At 36.3% G+C, this 22032-nt stretch overlaps 1 protein-coding gene across 3 annotated transcripts in view; it reads left to right on the top strand.

Annotated features, from left to right (window-relative positions):
- Positions 1 to 10540: 10540 nt before the first annotated feature.
- LOC121331061 (tenascin-N-like) overlaps positions 10541 to 22032 on the top strand; it is a 42101-nt gene continuing 30609 nt past the window's right edge. For all 3 annotated transcript variants that reach the window (XM_041278208.1, XM_041278209.1, XM_041278207.1), the window contains exons 1-3: positions 10541 to 10685; positions 17256 to 17699; positions 17898 to 18272. In XM_041278208.1, coding sequence (XP_041134142.1) covers positions 17303 to 17699; positions 17898 to 18272 — 772 coding nt within the window. In that variant the 5' untranslated portion in view covers positions 10541 to 10685; positions 17256 to 17302. The remainder of the gene's footprint in view (positions 10686 to 17255; positions 17700 to 17897; positions 18273 to 22032) is intronic.

The following is a 22032-nucleotide window of genomic DNA, read 5'->3' as shown; positions in this document are numbered from 1 at the left end:
TAATGGGGGAACACATACCTAAAGAAGTCATTGCTTACTATGGGTGTAATGATACAATGTCTCTCTTTGCATCATATTCTAATAGAGGGGTGAATCACAATAAACCACCAAAAGCACACAGAGCAAATTGTTATCTACCAAATGTTATTTTTTTAATGATTAATCAACATGGTTTATTTTTGGTATGAATGCAGTGATCAGTTGAGGTTATATCGTGATAGGTATCGCATTGTAACCTGCGTAGCAGGCTCCACTTTGTTAGTGTATCGTTACTTTCTATTAATAACAAGTACACATGCCATTTTAAAAGAAAATTGACAATGTTCAATACAACAGCACATGTCCTTTATAATACTTGAAGAGCTGTATTTTCCTCTTTCAAAGTTACAATGTAGGGTGCCAGATACATTATGCGTGTGCATTTTATACATCATGGCTCAGTAGACCAAGTGTGTCAAGCAAGGTGTAGTGACCGACCAAGCAAACCCTATCTTTCCTTGTGTCGCCACAAGTTTGAACTATTTGACTATGTTGCAGTGGCCTATTCTAGGAATTCAAACTTTATTTACAATCAAAATAGAAAAAAAAAACTGTCTTTTTAGAACCCATTAGAGAACTTTTTTTTTTTTTTTTATGTCCATGACATCATATCAGTGATCTAGTAAAGCAGCCCATTTGAATCACTTCAGTAAATCACATAAACAAGCAGAACATCGATTTGAATAGGAGTGCACTTGGATCTACAGATTATCATGTGACCCAATCTAATGAATATGAAGACTGTAACATCACTTTGTTAAGGTGGTTTCAAAATACTTCTGTAATATGAAGCGTGTGCATTTTTAATCAAGGAATTCTTTCCAGGTCAGAGTCTTAGAAATAGAATGAAATGAAGCCCTGTAATTTTTCATGTTCTGTTATAATGCTGGCTCCAGTTTCAGGCACTTTTTTGGCAAGTTAGGTGCTATGACAGCTCCAAATGAGATGCTACATGAGCACAATCCCATCCCAGTTAACAAACTGTATAAATAAAAATAAATGAAACAGCCACCAAAGCCATACAACCCAGTTTTCCTTTAGCCACCAATGTCAATGAGAGAAACGGATGAATTGGAAAATGTATTTGGGGCTTTTCAAGAGCCACATCAAAACCATCCCCATAGCCCTCGCAACGTTGAGAAGCGTGCATGTAGTTCCACTTTCAAACTAACTATAATACATGTGTTAAATACTTGTTCAGTGATGCACAGCCCACTACTGTTCTACACAGATAATTTAATAGGAAGTGTCTGACCCAGTATGGAATTATTAATCTATTACAGAAAAACAGGGGGTTATAGAAAACAATTAAACAGAACACAATTGTTTTTTCTTTCTTGTTTAGCAAACAACCAAACTACAAAAAATATGGCAAATTGATTAGATCTTTTTGAGTCTCGATGTTAAATAAATTAGAAAGCATTTAGAAATATTATATTTAATCACAAGTTTACCTTTTTTAATTGTGATTATTTTCCACCATAAGCCTTACTTACAGGTGTTAGAGCAATAGCTAAATGTATCTAATTTAGTTGAACTTTGGGTTTAAATTGTGAAATACTTCTAATGAAAAAATGCAAGGTAATATATACAGTATAATATTATTTAAAACTGCTGGATCCAATATCAAAATAAAGTATAATGACCTTTTTAAAAACCATACATAGAAACATCTTAATATTCCATAAAACTTACAATGGGCCACTAGGAAAGCAGGGAGTAGAAGGTATTCAGACAGACCAAAAACATGATGCTGCAAAGGAGATAAAATTCACTTTTGGTCTCACATGTCCCATTAAACAGAAGAACATAGCCAGCTGTTTTCATCCATTACATAACATTCTTCTAATCAGCTACAACAATCTCAGACAACAGCCATTTTTACATTTAACAAGTACTGTACAATGTATTATGAATGTATTATGTTTCTTTTAGTATTTCAAAACCAGTATGACTTATATAACATGTATACCTGCTTTTTTAAAGTTGTGTAACGACTATCAAACTCACGAGAATACAAACTTTACAGCACCTGGATCGCAGCATTCTGGTCATACAGATACTGTGTTCTAATGATGCTTCCTACTAAACGACTTGAGCTACGGAGCAGAAAACACTATACGCTACTGCAAAACATTATGGGAAAAGTGTAAAGCTTGTAATCCAAGCATAAGACAGAATTATATGAAAGATCGCTCCTGGAACTGGAGACCTATCTGATTGTAAATGCTGCACTTCTAATTCTGAGTGTTCTGTGCTGTCGGCAACTACTCAAGCAGCTGAAGAAATGTATCTCAGGCAGTTGAATAAGGGAGTAGGGCATCTGTTGTTAATAACAGCTACTAAAAGCAGCTGGAATGTCACTTTTTTGAAAGATATTGAAAAAACTATTAATGTACTGAAGAAAGGATTTTTAATATGCCACTCAGCAAAATGGTTTAGGGGCGCATTTCCAAATAACTATAGTTCTGTTGTAAGTTTCATTATACTATAACTGTACTTGGTTTAATTATTAAATATGTAAGGACCTGACATAAAGGGCATTACCAGATATTATGGACTATTTGGTCAAAGCCCATAATACTTGGTAATGCCCGATTTGGACAAGACTGTACAACTGCAGCCTCGGAGCTGGATCTGTGGTGGCGGAAGAGGCGCGGTTTACATCTACATCATCACTGAAGGCGTTGCAACTTTCACGTGACAATTGGTACACTGAGCATTACACCCCTATCACGTGACAATTGATCATCTTGAAAGGGTCATTTTTTTAGAATATGTCATGTCCATTTATTTAAAGGTATTTAATAAGAAATGTATTGTAAATAACATAATCAAAGTTATGTCCAGCTTATAGTTATATTTATATGGATTATTGAAAACTGAGCTGAAAAAGGCTAGTTTTTATGTAATCAGTGCATTAGAAATGTCATGCGGTTGTGGCTTTTAGTGTGATCAATATTTAACAGGGTCTAGTGATCACTCAGCTAGGCTACTTCTGACAAAGGATGTTGTAACATGTAATATGTCTGTTTTAGTTAATATATTTAAATGTGTATAGCATGCAACTGTGGTAACTACATTAAATATCTCATTCCACATTTTTATATTCTAAACAGACATTGTGAACTGGAAAATATTTAGCAAAAAATACAAAGAAGAATACCACTTTAAAATGTTTAAAATGTGTACACGTTGTGGGAACTTCTACAAAGATTTTGCCCCAGGCTGTTTTGGAAATGGGAAACATGGCAATTTAAATGGTTTTGCCAGTGACGTGGGGTTCCATAGCTTCTGTTCTGAGGAGTGTGCTGAAATGTAAATGTCTAATGAAGTTTGTTTTCCTACTTGAGTTAAATTGTTTTATTTTGGTTGCTAATAGAATATCTGAAACTGAAATTGCTAGATTGGTTTTCAACAGGTGGACCTCCCCATCCATACCAAACTGATTCATAGTGATTAATAGAACTATTTACTGTTGGACAAAAATTTACATACCCCAAGAAATAGATTATTTATTTCAGCAATTTTTTTTTTTTTTGCAAAACTTAAAAAAATGGTAATTCAAAAGTATTCATGCCCTTTGATGCTATGATAGTATTGTCTACATGGTGCTAGAAATGTCAATATGATAATATAGAACCTAAGAAAATATCCTTTAAATTCCCGATTTTCTTGATGCTGGACTTCCTAGATTATTATTAGGGCTCTTCATTTCAGAACACAGTGGAGTGAGTAAAGTTACATTGATTCAACTATTTTGCAGTTAAGAGAACTATCATTTGCAGAACATTACATAATTTACCCAGAGACATACATATTTAAAATCGAATATGACTTTTTGGTCTTGGTTTGAATTAAAAACAAGGAGTTGCCTTATTGTTAACAATAAAAAGTAATGATAGACTTTTTTAAGTTATGGAGAGAAAACAAACCATCTTTTAAGTTGGGTATGAAACTAACATCCCACTGACTTAACATGACTTTTATTTTTGTAAGAGTAGCATCACAAAATAAGTAGTGTTTTAAGCTGCCTATCAAGCCAGGCAAAGTGGACAATAATAAAGCTCACAACAGAGTGAGCAGCGTTTTATTTCTGGCAACACTCCTACCTTCAATGCAGTAATATGGAAGTGAAACATTTTTACAGAGGTTATTTTTGGTAATTGAATCCAAGTTATACAGTTCGCTTGAATCAAAGTGCTGAACTATGGAAGTGCATTGCTGCCAAGAGTGTGTGTGTTTTTTTTTTGTTTGTTTTATTATTACATGCATACGAGATTCGGAAAATGCATTTATATATTAATGCTTTGACTGACAACCAGCCCCTCCTGAATATATTTCAAATGCATTCCACCTCTTGCATTAAGGACAGAGTTACATCCATTATGTCATATTTGGTTTCTACGATAAAGCCTTGCATTTCACCAAATCCTCCGGGATGTTCTAAGGCTGATGACGATTCCATATGTGTGCCATGCATTTCAAAATGTTCACCTTTGTTGTATCTAGCTGCTGTTCATTCTCATGAAATGATGGATCATTATGGATTATTATTATTATATTGATATGGCCTATATATGCCGATTCTTTGTTCTTTGCTGTCAACTAAGTTTGAACCACACATGTATTTATTGTGTTGCTTTTAATATTATTTTATTTTCTAACTGGACACCACAGGGTTGAAATTGTAACACAACTTTAGCATCCTAACACAGGACCCCTTGCAAATGAGGCCTCAGTCTCAATGCATACATATTCTATATAAATAATAAATAAATACATAAATACAATTATTATCTCATATTTATGCAACAGTTAAAGCAAAAACACACTTGGCAGCAATGGGCTGCCATACTTAACAAAGAGCTGTTCATAGTACACTACAAATTAAACAAACGTATTCTTAAACGGGTGTACAATGTTTAGCCGTGATACTCACAGCAATGGCTAAATATAGGCTACAATGCATTTTATTATTATTATTATTATTATTATTATTATTATTATTATTATAATAAACTGGGCCAAATCCAAGTGGTGGTTGAACAGGCGTTTGGGCTATTGTAAGGGAGGGGGGCGGATACTAGTGAAGCACACTGAAGTGAACCATGATCTTGTTCCCCAAATAATTACAGCCTGCTGTATCCTGCACAATCTGTGCCAGGACCGTAAGGAGGTGTTCTGGCAAGCGGAGGAACAGCTACCTCAGCCACCAGCAAGAATTGCACAACAGCGATGTGAAGAGGGTGCTGCTATTAGAGATGCACAGCTATCTTTATTTTTGTAAAACCAGCAGTGTACTTTTATTTTGTATCACATTTCATTAGCTTATTTTGTATCTCTTTATACCAAATATAACATCCTCATTTGTGCTATACTTGTATGACTGCTTCTACTTAATAAAGAATTGGAATATTGAGTAGTATTGTTGATTCCCAAGAAATAAATCGCGAAAATTCCACACCACATTTTATTTTGAGAGCAGGTTAAACAATGTTCATGTTGTGCATTGAATATCAAGCTGCCTCTTCAGAGAGGAAATACCTCAAACAAAACATTAATTTCCCTGCTGCCATCATTAGACCATGATAACTTACATATTCCCATGTGACTTTTATAGCAGCTTTAGGAAAGGACTTGAACAAGCTAATTAACATTTTCATGAGAAACTCATGTTTACATGTGTAAGTGGGCGTTGATTTCACAAGCATTTGCTGGAATCTCACAAGAACAGTAAAATACTGAGACCGTTTTTTTGGGACATTTTCACAAGCTTTCCCTGCGCATTGTCTATTCAATGAGAAGCAAACCAACATGTAAACTGATCAATTGTATTCTGACATAATCATGATATCATCCTCAGAATTCTTAAAAAATAACAAAAATTTTTAAACCGTAAATTCTAAAACAAGATGTTTGTCTTGAAAGAACCTTTCTTTTTTGTACAAAAATAATAATATAATAATAAATAATATATATAATATAATATGAATAATATCATAATTGTGTACATGTGACGTCAATAAGTCCTATAAATATATATATATATATATATATATATATATATATATATATATATATATATTTTTTTTTTTTTTTTTTTTGTCCAGTTTGTATGGCCAATGTTAACGACTTTTATGGTTAGAATGGAAAACATATTGATGTGTAGGCTACAGCTAATTATTGCACAGTTGCTCTTCAGTACCCTATGATCAATGAATATCATTTCTGGCAATCTCAAATTTTTTTATGGTAATAAAAAACAGAATAAATGGCAGCTTAGTTCCAGGTTAATTCAATGTAATGCCACTTAAAGTGATTAGCACCATTTCTAAAGGTGAATCATTAACAGTGCTTGCTTTATTAATAGTTTCACACTGCCTAATTTAGGTTAATCACGCTTAAGTGTGGTCTCTTTAAAAAAAAACAAAAAAAAAAACTTGTTGCCTCTTTCTAGTCATGTGGGGTCCTACATCTAGTTGGGAAGTTGTAATTGTTTGAGAAGTGGGTTTACAATACAGATGCAGCTACTGATGTTTTTCTAGTATGCTTCTGACAGTAACTAATGTTATACATGTATTACAGAAAGAATTATTATTACAATATAATGTATCATATGTTAGGGAATATTATTCTGGTATTTGATGTAAAGTTGCAATATTTACTTTGGCTCATTAGGAAATGTAACGTTGTTCAGTAAGCCCCAACTTTTCTTAAATTAATCGTTCTGGAAAAGTATCACTGAATTTGTTACAATGTTAAAGCAAGTCTCACCACAATGTGATTTAATTCAAGTAATCTACTGATTTAAATGTTATTTTTAATTAATAAGAATGATGGAATGCCCATTCACATATACAGTTCCTAAAAACTATTAGCTCTAGTTGACTGAAAAAAAAAAAAAAGTTTCATAACTACCTCAGACAACAACAATCAAGCACCAACATCCTTCTTCACTGAATGAGGTCCAGGCTATGGGGGTTGGGGAGATGCAGGCAGATTGAAAACAAAAATAGCTATAATCCAGAATCTGGTGTCTGTTTGTCTGCCTGTCCATCTGTATGTCCCACATTTTTTACATTTATCATGAGTAATGCTGCTCTGATCTTGACTTGCTAAGTACATTCTTTAGCACAGATTAATAAGCATCAATGAACTTTAATACTCTGAGATAGCCTGCCTTCCGAGATAGCCTGCTTAAAATCTCATACATCTAATATATCACTGTACTTCTGTATAAAAAAAAAATGTAACTTGTAGTATTTAGTAAAAAAAACACATAATAGCACCTTAAAGTAATGACCTTTTTTTGTAAAGAAATCAGCTATTGTAGTTATTCACATATATTTCAGGCCACTGTTTTAACATGTTACAACCCAAATAGATCCAAACATCAAAAATAATGTAATAATATTGTTCTTAACATTATTTTATCTGTCCAGTTAACTGTCCCTATCCAGATATTCATACCTAAAATGATTCCCCATCACATTATCTGTCACATAGTAATGTTAATAAAAGCATACTAAGCAGTGAATCAGTGTCAAAGCAACAGACCTTCAGCAGTGGCCAAAATCACAGAAACGTTCAACACTGGACAAGACGCCTGTTTCCACTCAAACAAACTGAGCCAGGAGCTACAAATTGTGGGCTTCAGTAGCCAGTTATTTATTTGCCAGGGTATGTACAGCTATGGCCAAAAGTTTTGCATCATCTAATAGAATTACTAAATTTTGCTTCATAAAATTGAATGTACTGTGCTGAATAATGTTAAATTAATAGATTGAATTACATACCACTTTGTAATTTTCCATGTCCTTATATGTTTGGCTTCAGTGCAGATCTGAACCCTCCATCTCTGTCATTTACAGCACTGTACATTAATATGCCATGTACATGGGTTTCACTGTGATTGTATCTGTAGGTTGATTGATCTTGAATATCATACTAACAGGGGCTCCCGAGTGGCATATCCAGCAAAGGCACTCCACGTGGAGTGCAAGATGTGCCCTGTAGTCTGGGGATCGCAGGTTCAAGCCCAGGCTATGTCACAGCTGACCATGACCAGGAGTTCCTAGGGGGTGGCGTGCAATTGGTCAAGTGCTGCCCTGGTAGGGATGGCCTAGGTCAGCAGGGGAATCCATGGCTCACCACACATTAGCAAACCCTGTGGCCAATAGGGTGCCTGTGGTTCTGCAGTGGAGCCACCAGATCTGTGTTGTCCTCCAACACTGTAGGTCTGGCAGCCCTGCTGTGGATCCACAGTGCGAAAAATGACATATTGGCAGGAACACATTTCAGAGTACACATGCTCCAGCCTCCATTCCCCAGGTCAGCTGGGGGCATTGCAAGTGGTGAGCCAAGGATACAGATAATAATTGGGCACACTAAATTGGGGAGAAAACCAGGGTAAGAAATTGGAGACAATAAAAAAAGAATATCATACTAATTATATTTTATCATTTTATATTATTAATCTGATTATCCAAACCCATTGATTTTAAAAGCTACCCCAGGTCCCAATTAGTTTGAATAGTCTCATTTTTACTTAGTTTTTAAAATGTGTCTTTTTTAAATTAGCTACTGAAGTAGCTACAGTGCCTATAGAAAGTCTACACCCTGTTTAAAAATGTTCACCTTTTGTTGCCTGGAATTAATGCATTAAAATAGTTTTTTTTAATTTATCTAGACATCCTATCCCACAACTTCCAAGTGAAAAAAAATATTCTAGAAATTTGTAGAAAATTAAAAATAAAAACTGAAATAGCTTGGTTGGATAAGTGTCCACCCCCCTTGTAATAGCAATCCTAAATTAGCTCAGGTATAACCAGTCACCTTCAAAATCACACACCAAGTTAAGTGGACTCTACCTGTGTTAAATTGTAGTGATTCACATGATTTCAGGATAAATTCAGCAGTTCTTTTAGGTTCCCTCTGCTGGGTAATGCATTTCAAAGCAAAGAACCACCCATGAGCACCAAGGCGCTTTCAAAAGAACTCTAGGACAAAGTTATTGAAAGGCACAGATCAGCGGATGGGTATAAAAAAATGTCAGAGACCTTGAATATTCCTTGGAACACGGTCAAGATGATTATTAAGAAGTGGTAGGTGTATGGCACTACCAACACCCTGCCTAGATCAGGCTGTCCCTCCAAACTGGATGACCGAGCAAGAAGGAGACTGATCAGAGAGGCTAGCAAGAGGCCAATAGCAACTTTGCAAGATCTATAGGCTTTTATGGCCAAGACTGGTCAAAGTGTGCATGTGAAAACAATAGATCAAGCACTCCACAAATCTGGCCTGTATGGTAGGGTGGCAAGAAAAAGCCATTACTCAAGAAAGCCCACCTTGAATCCCATTTGAAGTATGCAAAAAAACACTTGGGAGATTCTGTAGCCATGTGGCAAAAAGTTTTGTGGTCTGACAAAACTAAAATGGAACTTTTTGGCCTAAATGAAATGCGTTGTGTTTGGCGCAAACCCAACACAGCACATCACCTAAAGAACATCATCCTACTGTGAAGCATGGTGGTGGCACCATCATGTTATGGGGATGTTTCTCATGGGCAGGGACTGGGGCACTTGTCAGGATAAAAGGGAAAATGAATGAAGCAAAGTAGAAAGAAGTCCTTGAAGAAAACCTGCTGCCCTCTGCAAGAAAGCTGAAACTGGGACAGAAGTTCACCTTTCAGCATGACAACGACCCAAAGCACACAACCAAAGCTACACTGGGGTGGCTAAGGAACAAAAAGGTAAATGTCCTTGAGTGGCCCAGTCAGAGCCCCGACCTAAATCCAATCGAAAATTTGTGGCATGACTTGAAGATTGCTGTCCATCAACACTCCCCAATGTACTTGACAGAGCTTGAACAGTTTTGTAAAGAAGAATGGTCAAATATTGTCAAATCTAGGTGTGCAAAGTTGATACAGACCTATCCCAACAGACACAGCTGTAATTGCTTCCAACGGTGCTTCCACCAAATATTAACTCAGGGGGGTGGAGACTTATCCAATTATGATCTTTCAGTTTTGTATTTTTAATATATATAGATATTTTTTCTCAATAAAACCTTTTTTCCCTTAACAGTGTGGAGTATGGTGTGTAGATAAGTGGAAAAAAATCCTCATTTAAATCTATGAAACTCTGAGGCACTGACACAACAAAATGTGAAATGTGAAAAAAAGGGGGTGTAGACTTTCTATAAGCACTGTATATCCTGCTTCTGTGGCAGCACAATAAGAAAAAAGAAAAGAAAAACAACCCAGAAGGTTCCCCGCTGAAATAAATAAATAAATAAATAAATAAATATATAAATAAAAAGGCACAAGGTAAAACAAAAGAGCTGGTGTGTGATTTGTTCCAGACAGAAATACAGGAATTTCTCATTATCTCTCCATATTTTCATTCCTTCATTAAAGGACAGAGGACACACCCAGAGTTTCCATTGGTTCCCGGGGGCTGAATGGAAGGATATTTAAACTCTTGGGGTAAGCTGGAAGAGGCACACAGTGGCTGGGAAACTCTCACCCCAAAGCCAGTAGTCCTCGACTTGGCAACATGTGTCTATAGAGTTCCGCTTTGAGAAGACACAGCAGTTCAAACTTGCAGCAGGTGAAGATTAGCTTGTCAGAATATATTAAAAAGGTAAGGAAGACATGTATGGATTTTTTTTTGTTTCTATGTCATTTTAAGTGATGCCTTGGGGAAACTGCACATCATAGCAATCATTTCAATTAGATTGTCAAATACATTATAATTATTTGAGTTGCCTATATTTTTGTTTTAGTAGGATGGAGATTCAGTTATACTATTTTTAACTACAAAATACAAGTACATTTCACAATGCAATGCAATACAGGTCAGTACTGTCAGTGTAGTTACATTGCAGGACAGCTACTCTCCAGTTATTTGTTCAATTAAATGTGAACTGTGTATAGCTAAAGTGCAGTTGACAGCACTTGTGAAAATACCATTGAAAGATCATCATAAAACAGTACAGCTATGGCCAAAAGTTTTGCATCACCCGATAGAATATAGTAATTTTGATTCATAAAGTCGAATGAAACCTGTTGAATGTTATGTTAACATATTGAATTACATACTACATTATAGTTTTCATACACTTAATGAAAAATGGACAACATTTTTTAAATGTTACATTTCGAAATCTAACATGAACTACTGTACTACTATTGTGGCTTCCAGTAGACTTCTGCATTATCATTTTGCAGTTTTGATTACATGATACTAAGTTAAATATCGAAATGATGTTCATATATATATATATATATATATATATATATATATATATATATATATATATATATATATATATATATAGATACACACACACACACACACACACATATATATATATATATATATATATATATATATATATATATTATGTCTCAATCCTAAAATTTTAGATGATGCAAAACACTTGGCCATAGCTGTACTTTGTCTAGTTTAGTAAAAGGATATGCCTTTTTTTCTTTACCTCTTAAGTCTTAAGTGTTTAAACCTGTGCAGGCTTACTGTGAAAAAATGAACCCGCAAATACATGTCTGAGTCTGACTTTGTATAACTGAACTATATTCTATGCAATGGTCTGTATTGCAAAACAAGTGAAAGACAAGTTGTGCCTTGATATTAACTGAGCATTAATTTCCAAGCCAGTGCTGGATATTAATTAAGTGCTGATAGCACCTTTGTACACATTTGCTGGAAATAAAATAAATAAATAAAATAAATAAATATATAATTAGAATCATCATTTTGCTTGATAATTATGTAGATCTGTGTGCATTCTTAGTCTGGAATTCTAGGCTTTGATGTCTGAAACCTCCATTTCAAATACAAACCTGATTCACTCCTTCCTGCTGTGTAGAAAAGCCAACGGTGGCTAGAAGGACTCACAGGAAGCTCTGATCATATTAATAGCAGATGTGAACAATGGCTTACAGTTAACTCTGAAACCTTCACTATACATTAAAATGCTCAGTTAGCAATACTAACTAAACCTTATAAAGGTAGAATGGTTTGGAATCCAGCTGAAGTGACAGTGTTGTTTATTATGTTTAGGTTAGAACTGCAGTTTGTATCAGTTTTTTGATTTAAGTATAATTGCTTTCACAATGCACGGTTGTAAAATAGCGACACTTATGTAATACTGACCAAATGTTTCAGACGAAGTGTAAAACACAGTTTTAGAAGCTTGTATTGAGAAATTCATGCAAGTTTAACTGACTACTCTATTACATTTATACTCTATTCATTCATGTCATTTTTTATGTTTTCAATTGGTTGCAAATTGGTTGATCCTGTTTTAAGATTAAGTTATTACTGTGGACAGTAAGTTACATGCTAATAATGGCAACACATATTCAAAACCAGGATCAAGCTTACAGATGCTGCATTTCCATGTGTAAAACATTGTCATATAACCACATGCAAGTTATAGCATGAGCATGTCTGTTTGACTGGCATAGTGGCAAAGTATAACCTTAGTGTATTTTGGGGGGCTGGAGTCAGTACTCCTCCCCTGAGTCATCCTACTAATATATCTGCCAGTCAACCTTTAATTACCTGTCAGTCATCCTATTTAAACCTTAGCCAGCTTTCTAATTCTCATCTTGCTTTTCAGTTTCCTCCATCTTCCCTTCCTCCTTCACTTTGCTGCATCACCTCTGTACTGTCCCCTCGGGGGACAAGTGAATCTCACTTCCCAACCTTAGAGGCTGACTATTTTGCCTCGCCGCCTGAGAGGAAGGTTCCCACTGGCCAGAGGGGCCCCCCAGCCAAATAACTTTAATTATATTTTGTTTTCCATTTTCCTGATAAATCTATTCATTTGCTCCCGTGCCAGTCTTCCCCTTCGGAGAGCAAAGCTTGCTCCCAACTTTCGAGCTAGTCATTTGACTCAAAGGTGGCTCTAACAGCTTGGGAGGGTGGGGGAGGGGGTGGGGGGGTGTAGACCCCTGGCCCTCTTTATGTGTTTATTCCTTATTCTCTTTTCCAGGCTTTGGTTCTCCCTACATAGATCACAAGGCTCTCCATGTGGCCTCAGAGTGTCAGCCGAGTCTGATCTCTCTCGATAGACGACTCAGTAAGCCAGGCAGACCTTGGTTTGTCCTCCTAGTTTTTCCCTTCCCTTTTTCCTCAGTGAGGGCGGTTCTCCGAGTAGTCAAGGGGAAACCCCTATTTTCTTACTAAGTTACAAGCACTTAGTCTTTATTCTTGTAGTCCCTTTACGCAGGCCTGGCTCCTGCCTCATGAATAGGTTTCAAAGGTAGGAAACTATGTAAGAATTCAGCAAACAGATGCCAAGGAAATATATATTTATAAAAATGTGAAGTTTAATATATCGTTATAAGAAAGTAAAGTTAAACAACTTGGCTAAGAGAGTTTTTGTGATGTGACTTGGTAGCTAGAAAGCTAAAGCGATATATTTCCTTGCAATATGGTGGTCTTTGTAATGAGTAAATATTACCCCTGATGTGGTTTATCAATACACTGATTTTTAAAGCCTCCAGAAGCTCTCCTGGAAAATGTCAGTCTGCCATGCTTTTGAATTACCACCTCACTCCCAGCCTCGTCCTGGGGGGTGGGGGGGGAGGGGGAGTATACGATGTTCCTTTGCCTAATCATTTTTGTTCACCGGTATGAACAGATCGCATAGATTTATTATTTTGTTTGTTTTTTAGCAGGTGGCAAGGGGTGAGACTGTCTTCTAACCATTTTAATAACTTGTTTTTTTTTTATTTTCTTCACCCATTGTTTGAGCTCAATGTTTATGGAAATCTGTAAGAACTTGTATTAAACAAAGGTGGTTATTTAACAAAAGATTGTCCTGACCAAAATTGGTGCTGGAAAATGGTCTTCTGTAATTAACATTTGAACCACAAGTGATAGAACTCTGGTGATGTAATATTTTACATATAGAATGGTTTCATGGTGCTCCCAGCAAGCTGCAAGATTTGTGTATATAATCAGAAGCTGTGTGGTGGAAGAATAAATGCCTTAGATTTTGAGCTATATTTTTAGTTTTTCGGGGAAGAAAAAAATACTGAATTTAAACAGAAATAAGTTCCAGCAGCAGATTTCCCCAAAAGGTCTAAACCAAAGAGTCATATCAGTTTATTGTCTGTTTTTCTATCTGTCGGTGCATTCCCACCACCTTCAACACATTCCTCTTGACATCTGACCTATTTTATTACACTTATCCCACTTATGCTTTTAAATACTGTTACCACACAGATGCTATGCTTGGTTTGCCTAGATGAGGAAGTACCAGCCTGATGCAGTGAACATCACAGATGCAGAGTGTTAAATGACAACCAACTGCCACTGAATAGTGCTGGATAAAGTTGTGCTGCAACTTTTGTACTTCAAGTTGGTTATCTGTTGGGTAGGTGTCACAGATGCTTGTAGTGGTGATGTCAGACCCGGAAGAAAAACACAGTACTGTGAGGTGAAATGGTGAATGTGCTTGCTTGTGCTGGCTTATTGTCAAATAAAAGATTTAAACAGAAAACAAAACGCTGAAAATAAAGGGCACAATGGCCAAACAAACAGACAGACAAACAAACGGTGGATGAACACTAAACAAGTATTGTGTGAATCCTCTCCATGAGTAGCATTTGTTATTGTTATTTTTAATTACTTATTATTTTAATCTCCTCTCCACACCCGTTCTCTACTTACGAACACACAACCCAAAGTGAGTGAATTATGTAACTATTTATACAACTGTGCTGGGATTCAATTACTAATTAATTATTAACCTGAATCCCAGCACATGAATTAATTTGTGCACTCCCTGTGCTCACATATTAATACATACTTTATCTGCACGTGAAGTGATTGTGCAATCGCCGTGCCTAAATACAACTATATATTTTAAATCACTCGTGCTAAACAGACCCATTTATATCCCGTGCACCACTATATCCACATATAACTGACAACATAAAACACACCACATACAACATGAAACAGAAAATACACACAGGGGCAGGGCACACTGCCACAGTAGGCCTTAAGACAACAACTTGCCAAGCAATCTCTATTAAATAACTACTTTAAATTTGGAAAACAAACTACTGGCATTGAAACAATGAGCAAACGCAATGTGAGCCAGCTCTTTGCAAACCCAAAACCCAGTCTTAACCCAATAACCAAATTTGCTGCCTGTAGGTTGGAAATATACACTCTAAATATGCAAACCACAGCAGTTGAGTCTTACAGTATAAACTGCCACATCACAAACCTATCCCAGAAATCCTTGCAATTAAAACACAGAAACCAAAAAGCATTATCTAATTGCGACACACCCTTTGTGAAGGAAAAAGGAAGATTTCCCAACTCCTGAGGTTGGCCTCAGAGCTTTATTAAAATACAGACTTTTAGGAATCTTCTTAGTCTTTTATTAAATACTCTTTTTTTGTTGTATATATAATTGTACCTCCCCCTAGAAGAAAAATGTTTTGGATGACATTAGGCAATTCATCATTTTTGTGTAAAAGCCTTCCACACCGTATGTAACATTGGTGAGCGATGTTGTATAATTTAAGGCTGACTGTATACTGTTTGGTTAGAGAATCTGCACATGTAAGATTCTGAGGTTTTTGTAATTGCAGGGAATCTTTGGAGGATGTGCTAGTGGTGCTATACTGATGAGTGCTCTAAAAAAATTTACTGACGCATGACAGTACTGCATCTTCATTTTTCTTACTTGAAATGTTCTACCAAAGTTTTTGCCATTCAAATTCTCTTTAGCCAGTCCTAATAATAAGAAAATAAATCAGAATGTCTTTCATTTTATATTTCACCAGCCAACCCTTGTGATTACAATACTGTAACTGGGGAAACAAATCACCATGGCACCCACAGGCTCATACAACTCAACAAAAAAAAAAGATACCATGAAGTCTCATTCAGTCTGGTATAGATCAGGAGATAGACCACTTATATCTTTGAAACATAGATAGGACCCCTGCCTATGGGTCTCTTTTATTTCATGTGGGTGTAGCCAGCAGACATCAATGCAAAGACAAGTTCAAAGACAGAGTGATATTTCTATTAGAACATAAGACAACAGAGGGTGTCCCATGTTTGATCACGAGGTTTACCTTGATGGAATGGTTCATAATCAGCTGTGAAAGTGCAGTTCCCTGTTGTAGACTGAAATCCAATTGATTTATGGTGCTGTGTCGCTTCAGTTAAGCTCAGCTTGTTTTACTTTCAGGGCATTGAATGAGTGTCTACATTTGTACTTTGTGTAACCTCATTTTTCACACCTATATGAGGATCAGCCTGAACCTGAATGTGATTTACAATACAGACTAATTATTTAGGATTGTCTATATAGGGGCATATAAAACACAGAAGTGGTTGGTATGTTGTTGTGTCTAGTTCCACTTGAGGTATGATAACTTTACTTTCTTATCGGCCTTTAACATCACGTGTTTCAAGAGTGCATTATGCAAAACATAACCACAAGCAGCTTGTCTTTTCTAACTTTGCACCATATTTGCACATGGCTGACATTCTAGGTTATTTCCTCAATCCTGTCTGTCAACAGTGTTACACAGGCCTTTTTAACATCTACAACCAGGGGTTTGCAGTCATGGAAGAACATTGAAAGATGCATGAGGGTACCCTCACAAAACAAGGATGATTTATATTATCTTTAGTGACAGGGATGGATCTCAGCACAGGCTTTCTAGAGAACAACTATTGCTTTTCGTATTCAAGATGGTAATTTTTATAGTCTCAGTTGTCAAAAGTGTCTGATGAATCAAGTGCTTGTGAAAGGTACTGTTTTGCGTACTATAATCTGTAGCACTCTATTGAAATTACTGCTGTAACGCTCTATTGGAAATACTGTAGCACTCTATTGATCCACAGAGACAAGATAGAAATAGCTTGGTATCAGATGCAGGACCAACTGGAGGAAGAAACTAATTCTTAATGCATGTTACCATGCCTGCAAAGATGTACATTACCCATTACCACATTTGTTTTAAACTCATCAGATGACATTGATGTTTTACATTTGGTTGTTTGATTGTGCTTAGACCAGAGGTCTGGAATGGGGAAAGGAGTGTTTTAGAGGGATTTGAAAGACAGTTATTTTGTAGTGAATGAATGACAGTCCACTATTTAGTTAAGCATGGCACGGAATGTAATGCTTGTATTTTCTCTTTTCAGGGAGGATTTTTTTCTAAATAGGTTTTCAACATCTGTAGGATTTTATAATGACTCTATCATTTAGACCTCTCCTCCTGCTGGGGGCACTGTGTGTCTGCAGCGTTCTCATCACTGCTGACAAACCAGCCCCAGACCAGACAGGAGACCATGAAGTCACCTTCAGACACATCTATAAGATTGAAATGCCCACGTCCTCCGACTGCAAGGTGGAGTTGGACTCTCTCCCAGCCAAAGACGAGGGTACCAAACTGGTGGCTACTCCTGTGAGCCTGAATGCAGACAACAACATGGTCTTCAAACACAACATCCGGCTGCAGACACCCAAGTGTGACTGTGGTGCCTCAGAGGCCTTCAAGTCTATGCTGTCCAGGCTGAACCGCTTGGAGGAGGAGGTGACCTACCTGAAGGACCAGTGTTCCCAAGACTGCTGTGGTGGTGGAGCAGGTAATGTCATTGACTTGCATGACATTGTTAATAAAAAAAGTGTCAAAAATGCAATACAAATTAATAAGGTGATTGTAACTGACTGTTAGACAAAATGAAGTCTTCCTGGACACAAGCATGAAGTACTGTAATAGAGTAGTGAAAGAGAATTTTCAGTGATGCACTGCTGCTGAGATTAACTCCAGCCCTCTTCCATAGGGTTGGCCAGTCTGTGTAGTGGGCACGGGACCTTCAAGAGGGACACATGCGGCTGTGACTGCCATGAGGGCTGGGAGGGTGAGGACTGTTCCATACGCAGCTGTCTAAACGAGTGCAGTGACAATGGCCGGTGTGTGGATGGCAAGTGCGTCTGCTATGAGGGTTACACTGGTGTGGACTGCAGCGAGCAGCTCTGCCTCAATGACTGTAGCGACAAGGGCCGCTGTGTGGACGGCATGTGCCAGTGCTTCTCCGGCTTCACAGGCGAGGACTGCAGCCAGCGCACCTGCCTCAACGACTGCAGCAGCAACGGGGAGTGCGATGACGGGGTCTGCATCTGTGAGGAAGGATTTTTCGGGGACGACTGCTCCCGAGGTAAAGCCAACATTTGTTTAGATATGTTTACCTGTTCACATGTATACGTGGTCATCACCAGATGTTTGGAAGACTTGCTACAGTTCTAACATTTTGATAGTAGGTGGAAATCATCATGTATCTGAGGTCAATCTACTGTATTAGCAACACACTACTTATTACCTGCTTGCAATGTGCAAAAAGAGAAGATTTCCATAACAGACAGAATTTAAATAAAAGCTAACAGTTTGAAAAACTATTTTACTACTACAATACCTATACTACTACCTAGCTTCAGCTCTTTCAGAATAATACATATTATTTATCACTCTTTTTGAGAGATGTAATTACTTCTGAAACTTTTCCTGAAAATCATTCTGTTAAACAGGCAGATTTAATTTTAAAGGCTACAGGTGATGATGGTTAAACATCACTTTGGTGACCAAAGCCTCACTAGATGAATAACGTAATTTCCAAATTGGGTGAGGTGTTCAGTGTATGGGGGCCTATCCTTATAATTCTTACTGCAGTACACAAGAGGTTAAAATACGTATAGTCAACTTTTTATATTATATTTAATGTATTTTCCAATGCACAGCATGTAAGTAATAAATTTAGCACAGTGAATGTTGCCATACCTGGAGACCAAATAACATATTTCTTTGATTTTAATCAAAAGGCAAAACAAGTAGAACACAATACAGGAACTGACGAAAAAAAAAGAAAGCAACAGTAATTCCAAGAAACAATCAGGGCAAATTTATATTTTATTGGTTAGCAACTAAGCAGCTACTATTTGTAGACATATGCCTGGCGATTGGAGTCAAAGAGATATTAGGATATTGCCTTTTTGAAAAAAATATATATTGTTCAACAAATAAATGTGTCAATTTCATGTGCCTCCCAGAGTGCTGCTTGAGTTGTTTATTTCTCAAGATTGTTACCTTTTCCTGGCACTGTGGTGGATCAGGCTACCTGTTTGCTGCTCATTTCAATCTCGAGATTGAAAGTCAACAACACACGAATCTTGGAAGAGTTCTAAATGGCTGCACCTCTAAGGAGGCCTTTAATTTACCTTTTTAATTGAATGAGATCCCAACCGAGTTGCTCTGTATCTTTCGTAGAAGCATCTAGCCTGACATTTATTTTAGAATGTGCCCTAGGGGGGGAAATTATTTTTCCAGAAAATCATGTTTCTTATGGGGATAGGGTAACTGGCACACTGTGACGTTTCTTATCCTTTTCCACTCCCATTCAGTGTAAGCATTTTGAGCTGCTGTATCCGATGAGTAGTTATAGATAGAGCTTAATTAACACTAAATATGTAACCTAATTACTTACTACTGCTGCAGTGTTTAGCAGAAGCATAACTGGCTTTGAAGAACGTACATCACAAATAGATAGCAATACTATTTTAAAAGTTATTAATATTGAACAAGATTGTGGTGCACAAGAGCTTTTGACAATTTGTATAGTTAAAATTATTATTGAAAAAAGGTTAGTCATGGCTTTGTCACTGTGTACAATGACTTGTGGTCACCAGTAATGCACAGCTCCTTATAAAGTATCCTTTGATACCAGTATCAAATGTCGTATGCCAGCTTTGGTCACCACATTACATTCCTGAGTGACAACTTTCAAAGCAGCTGAACAAACAACTCCTAAGCAAGACACTCCTCCCAGCATAAGCTTAGATGTGTCTATGTGTATGCTGTCTGATTTTTATTAAAGATGCAGATGGGAATCTTTTTCTTTGGTTTTCGATTAATTTTGATCAGTTATTCCCAACATCCCCACTTCAAGATGTATTGAAATCTGTTGATTTGTGCTCATTTACAAATAAGAGTTCCCATATTAATGAGGGACTACTGATGACTTAATACCAGAGAAAGGTATCAGCAATGTCAAGTTAATGTAACCAGAATCAAAATCTATTTACTTAATCAATAGATAGCAGTTAAACTTAAAAATGGATTTAAAAAAAACAAAGAAAAAAAAAAACAATTATCCTCATGTTTTTTTTTTATAATTTTGAATAAAGGGGCTTTTCTGTCATTTTTTTGGCCTCTCTACATTCCAGTTCTTTAAAACCCCAGATCAGCACAATCCACATGCGGCCCCCTGCTTTCATGCCTCAATAGCCTGAAACGTCATGCCCTCGGGTAATCCCTCATTGTATTGTGTGCAGCAAATTAGATTTGAGGAAGGTAGTATGTTACCCATTAAAAATGTTCTTTTTCTTATGTGGTCATCTTCCAGTACTAATGGGACACACATGATAACACAGCAGAAGCTGCCTGATATTCCACTTCTAATAAACAGTAAAGAAAGGGAAAGAATAAAAACTTTCATGAGTGTCAACAGTGTGCATTAACTGCTATGATAGCTGCACGGCCTCACTTCAAAGTTTTCCATAAGCATGCATTCTAAATGTCACATTTGAGGTTTAAATGTTTTTACAGCCAGCACATTTGTGTCCTAAGTTGAATAAACCTTTTTTTATGATAATAAATGGGGTACCAATAACTGGAATGAACTAGCATACTAACTTAAAAAAACTAAAACAGTTTAAAGTGAAGTAGCCTATGTGAAGATGCTGGATGTTTTGTATAATTATAGATTACCAGTATATTTAGTGCTTCTGATTGTATCAGTCTTGATTGTGCCACAGCTTCCAAATTATCATACTCAGAACAAATAAAACATCAGAAGCGTCACATGTTGATTGTAATTTCTTTAATAGTCCAAGAAATTAATTACATTTTACAGTCATGATGACCATTTGTTAAGAACATACTGTAATCTTGATTTTGCATGGCTACAAAACATTCATGAAGAAATCTGTCAGAATTATTATTTTTCTTTTTCCATTGTCAGGTGTCATTACATTAAACCCGTTTGTGTGCGTGTGAAATTTCAGAAGCAGATCTTACTCTCCTTAGCTGTGTGTCTGAAAGATTATTTGGACAAAAATGTCTCATCAGCGCAATCCCTACCCAGAATTGTGTAAAGGCGTGTGCTGAGTAATGGAAATGTAGACCTGCTGAATAAGTACTGCATCTCAATGGAAAAGCCTGGTTCTGATTAGAAGGAAAGCTGAGATTTTCCTCACTTTTGTGGTCACCATCTCTGTTTTGCTTTTGTACATTTCTGTTTTTTTTCTTTAATATTATGCCTGGATTTCTACCCTACTCTTCTTTACATTTTCCTAAGCCACAGAATAACATTGCAATGGAAATTTCTTCCTCCCTTTGCTGCCTGTCGCCATAATTGAATTTTGTTTTTGAAAAGTCTGTTTCTGACTTCTTTATTTACTGAATAAAGAAGTCTGGGAAAAATATTATTCTTTCAAATAATAATTAAAAAACAAAAACATAGGGACAACATTCAAATATTTTCTCTAAACAAACACAAAAACATTACTTTCATTTGTGCTACAAAATTGTTGTCTTTAAACTCTACATTAAAAACATATTTAGGGTTTTCAATCTATTTAATCTAAATAAATATATCAGAATTTCACAAACTTACTTTCGTGTTGGACCGTAATATATATGAACAATACAGATTTTTTTTTTAAATTAAACAGAATGGCTTATTCTTTGTTGCACTAACTATAGATGTGTTGTTGAGCCCCATTCATAACATTTAACAAAAGCTTTTTTTTTTGTAATGCTAATTTTGATTAATTCAATCAAATTTTCAGTTCTTGAAAACCCCTTCCAGCTGTTTTACAAATCACTATGATTTCAACTGATTTATTAGCTTAATCTCCAACTCA

Source organism: Polyodon spathula, chromosome 18, assembly GCF_017654505.1.
Source record: "Polyodon spathula isolate WHYD16114869_AA chromosome 18, ASM1765450v1, whole genome shotgun sequence".
Lineage (NCBI taxonomy): Eukaryota > Metazoa > Chordata > Actinopteri > Acipenseriformes > Polyodontidae > Polyodon > Polyodon spathula.
The sequence above is the reverse complement of the archived record's forward strand: the minus strand, read 5'-3'. Positions and strand labels throughout refer to the sequence as shown.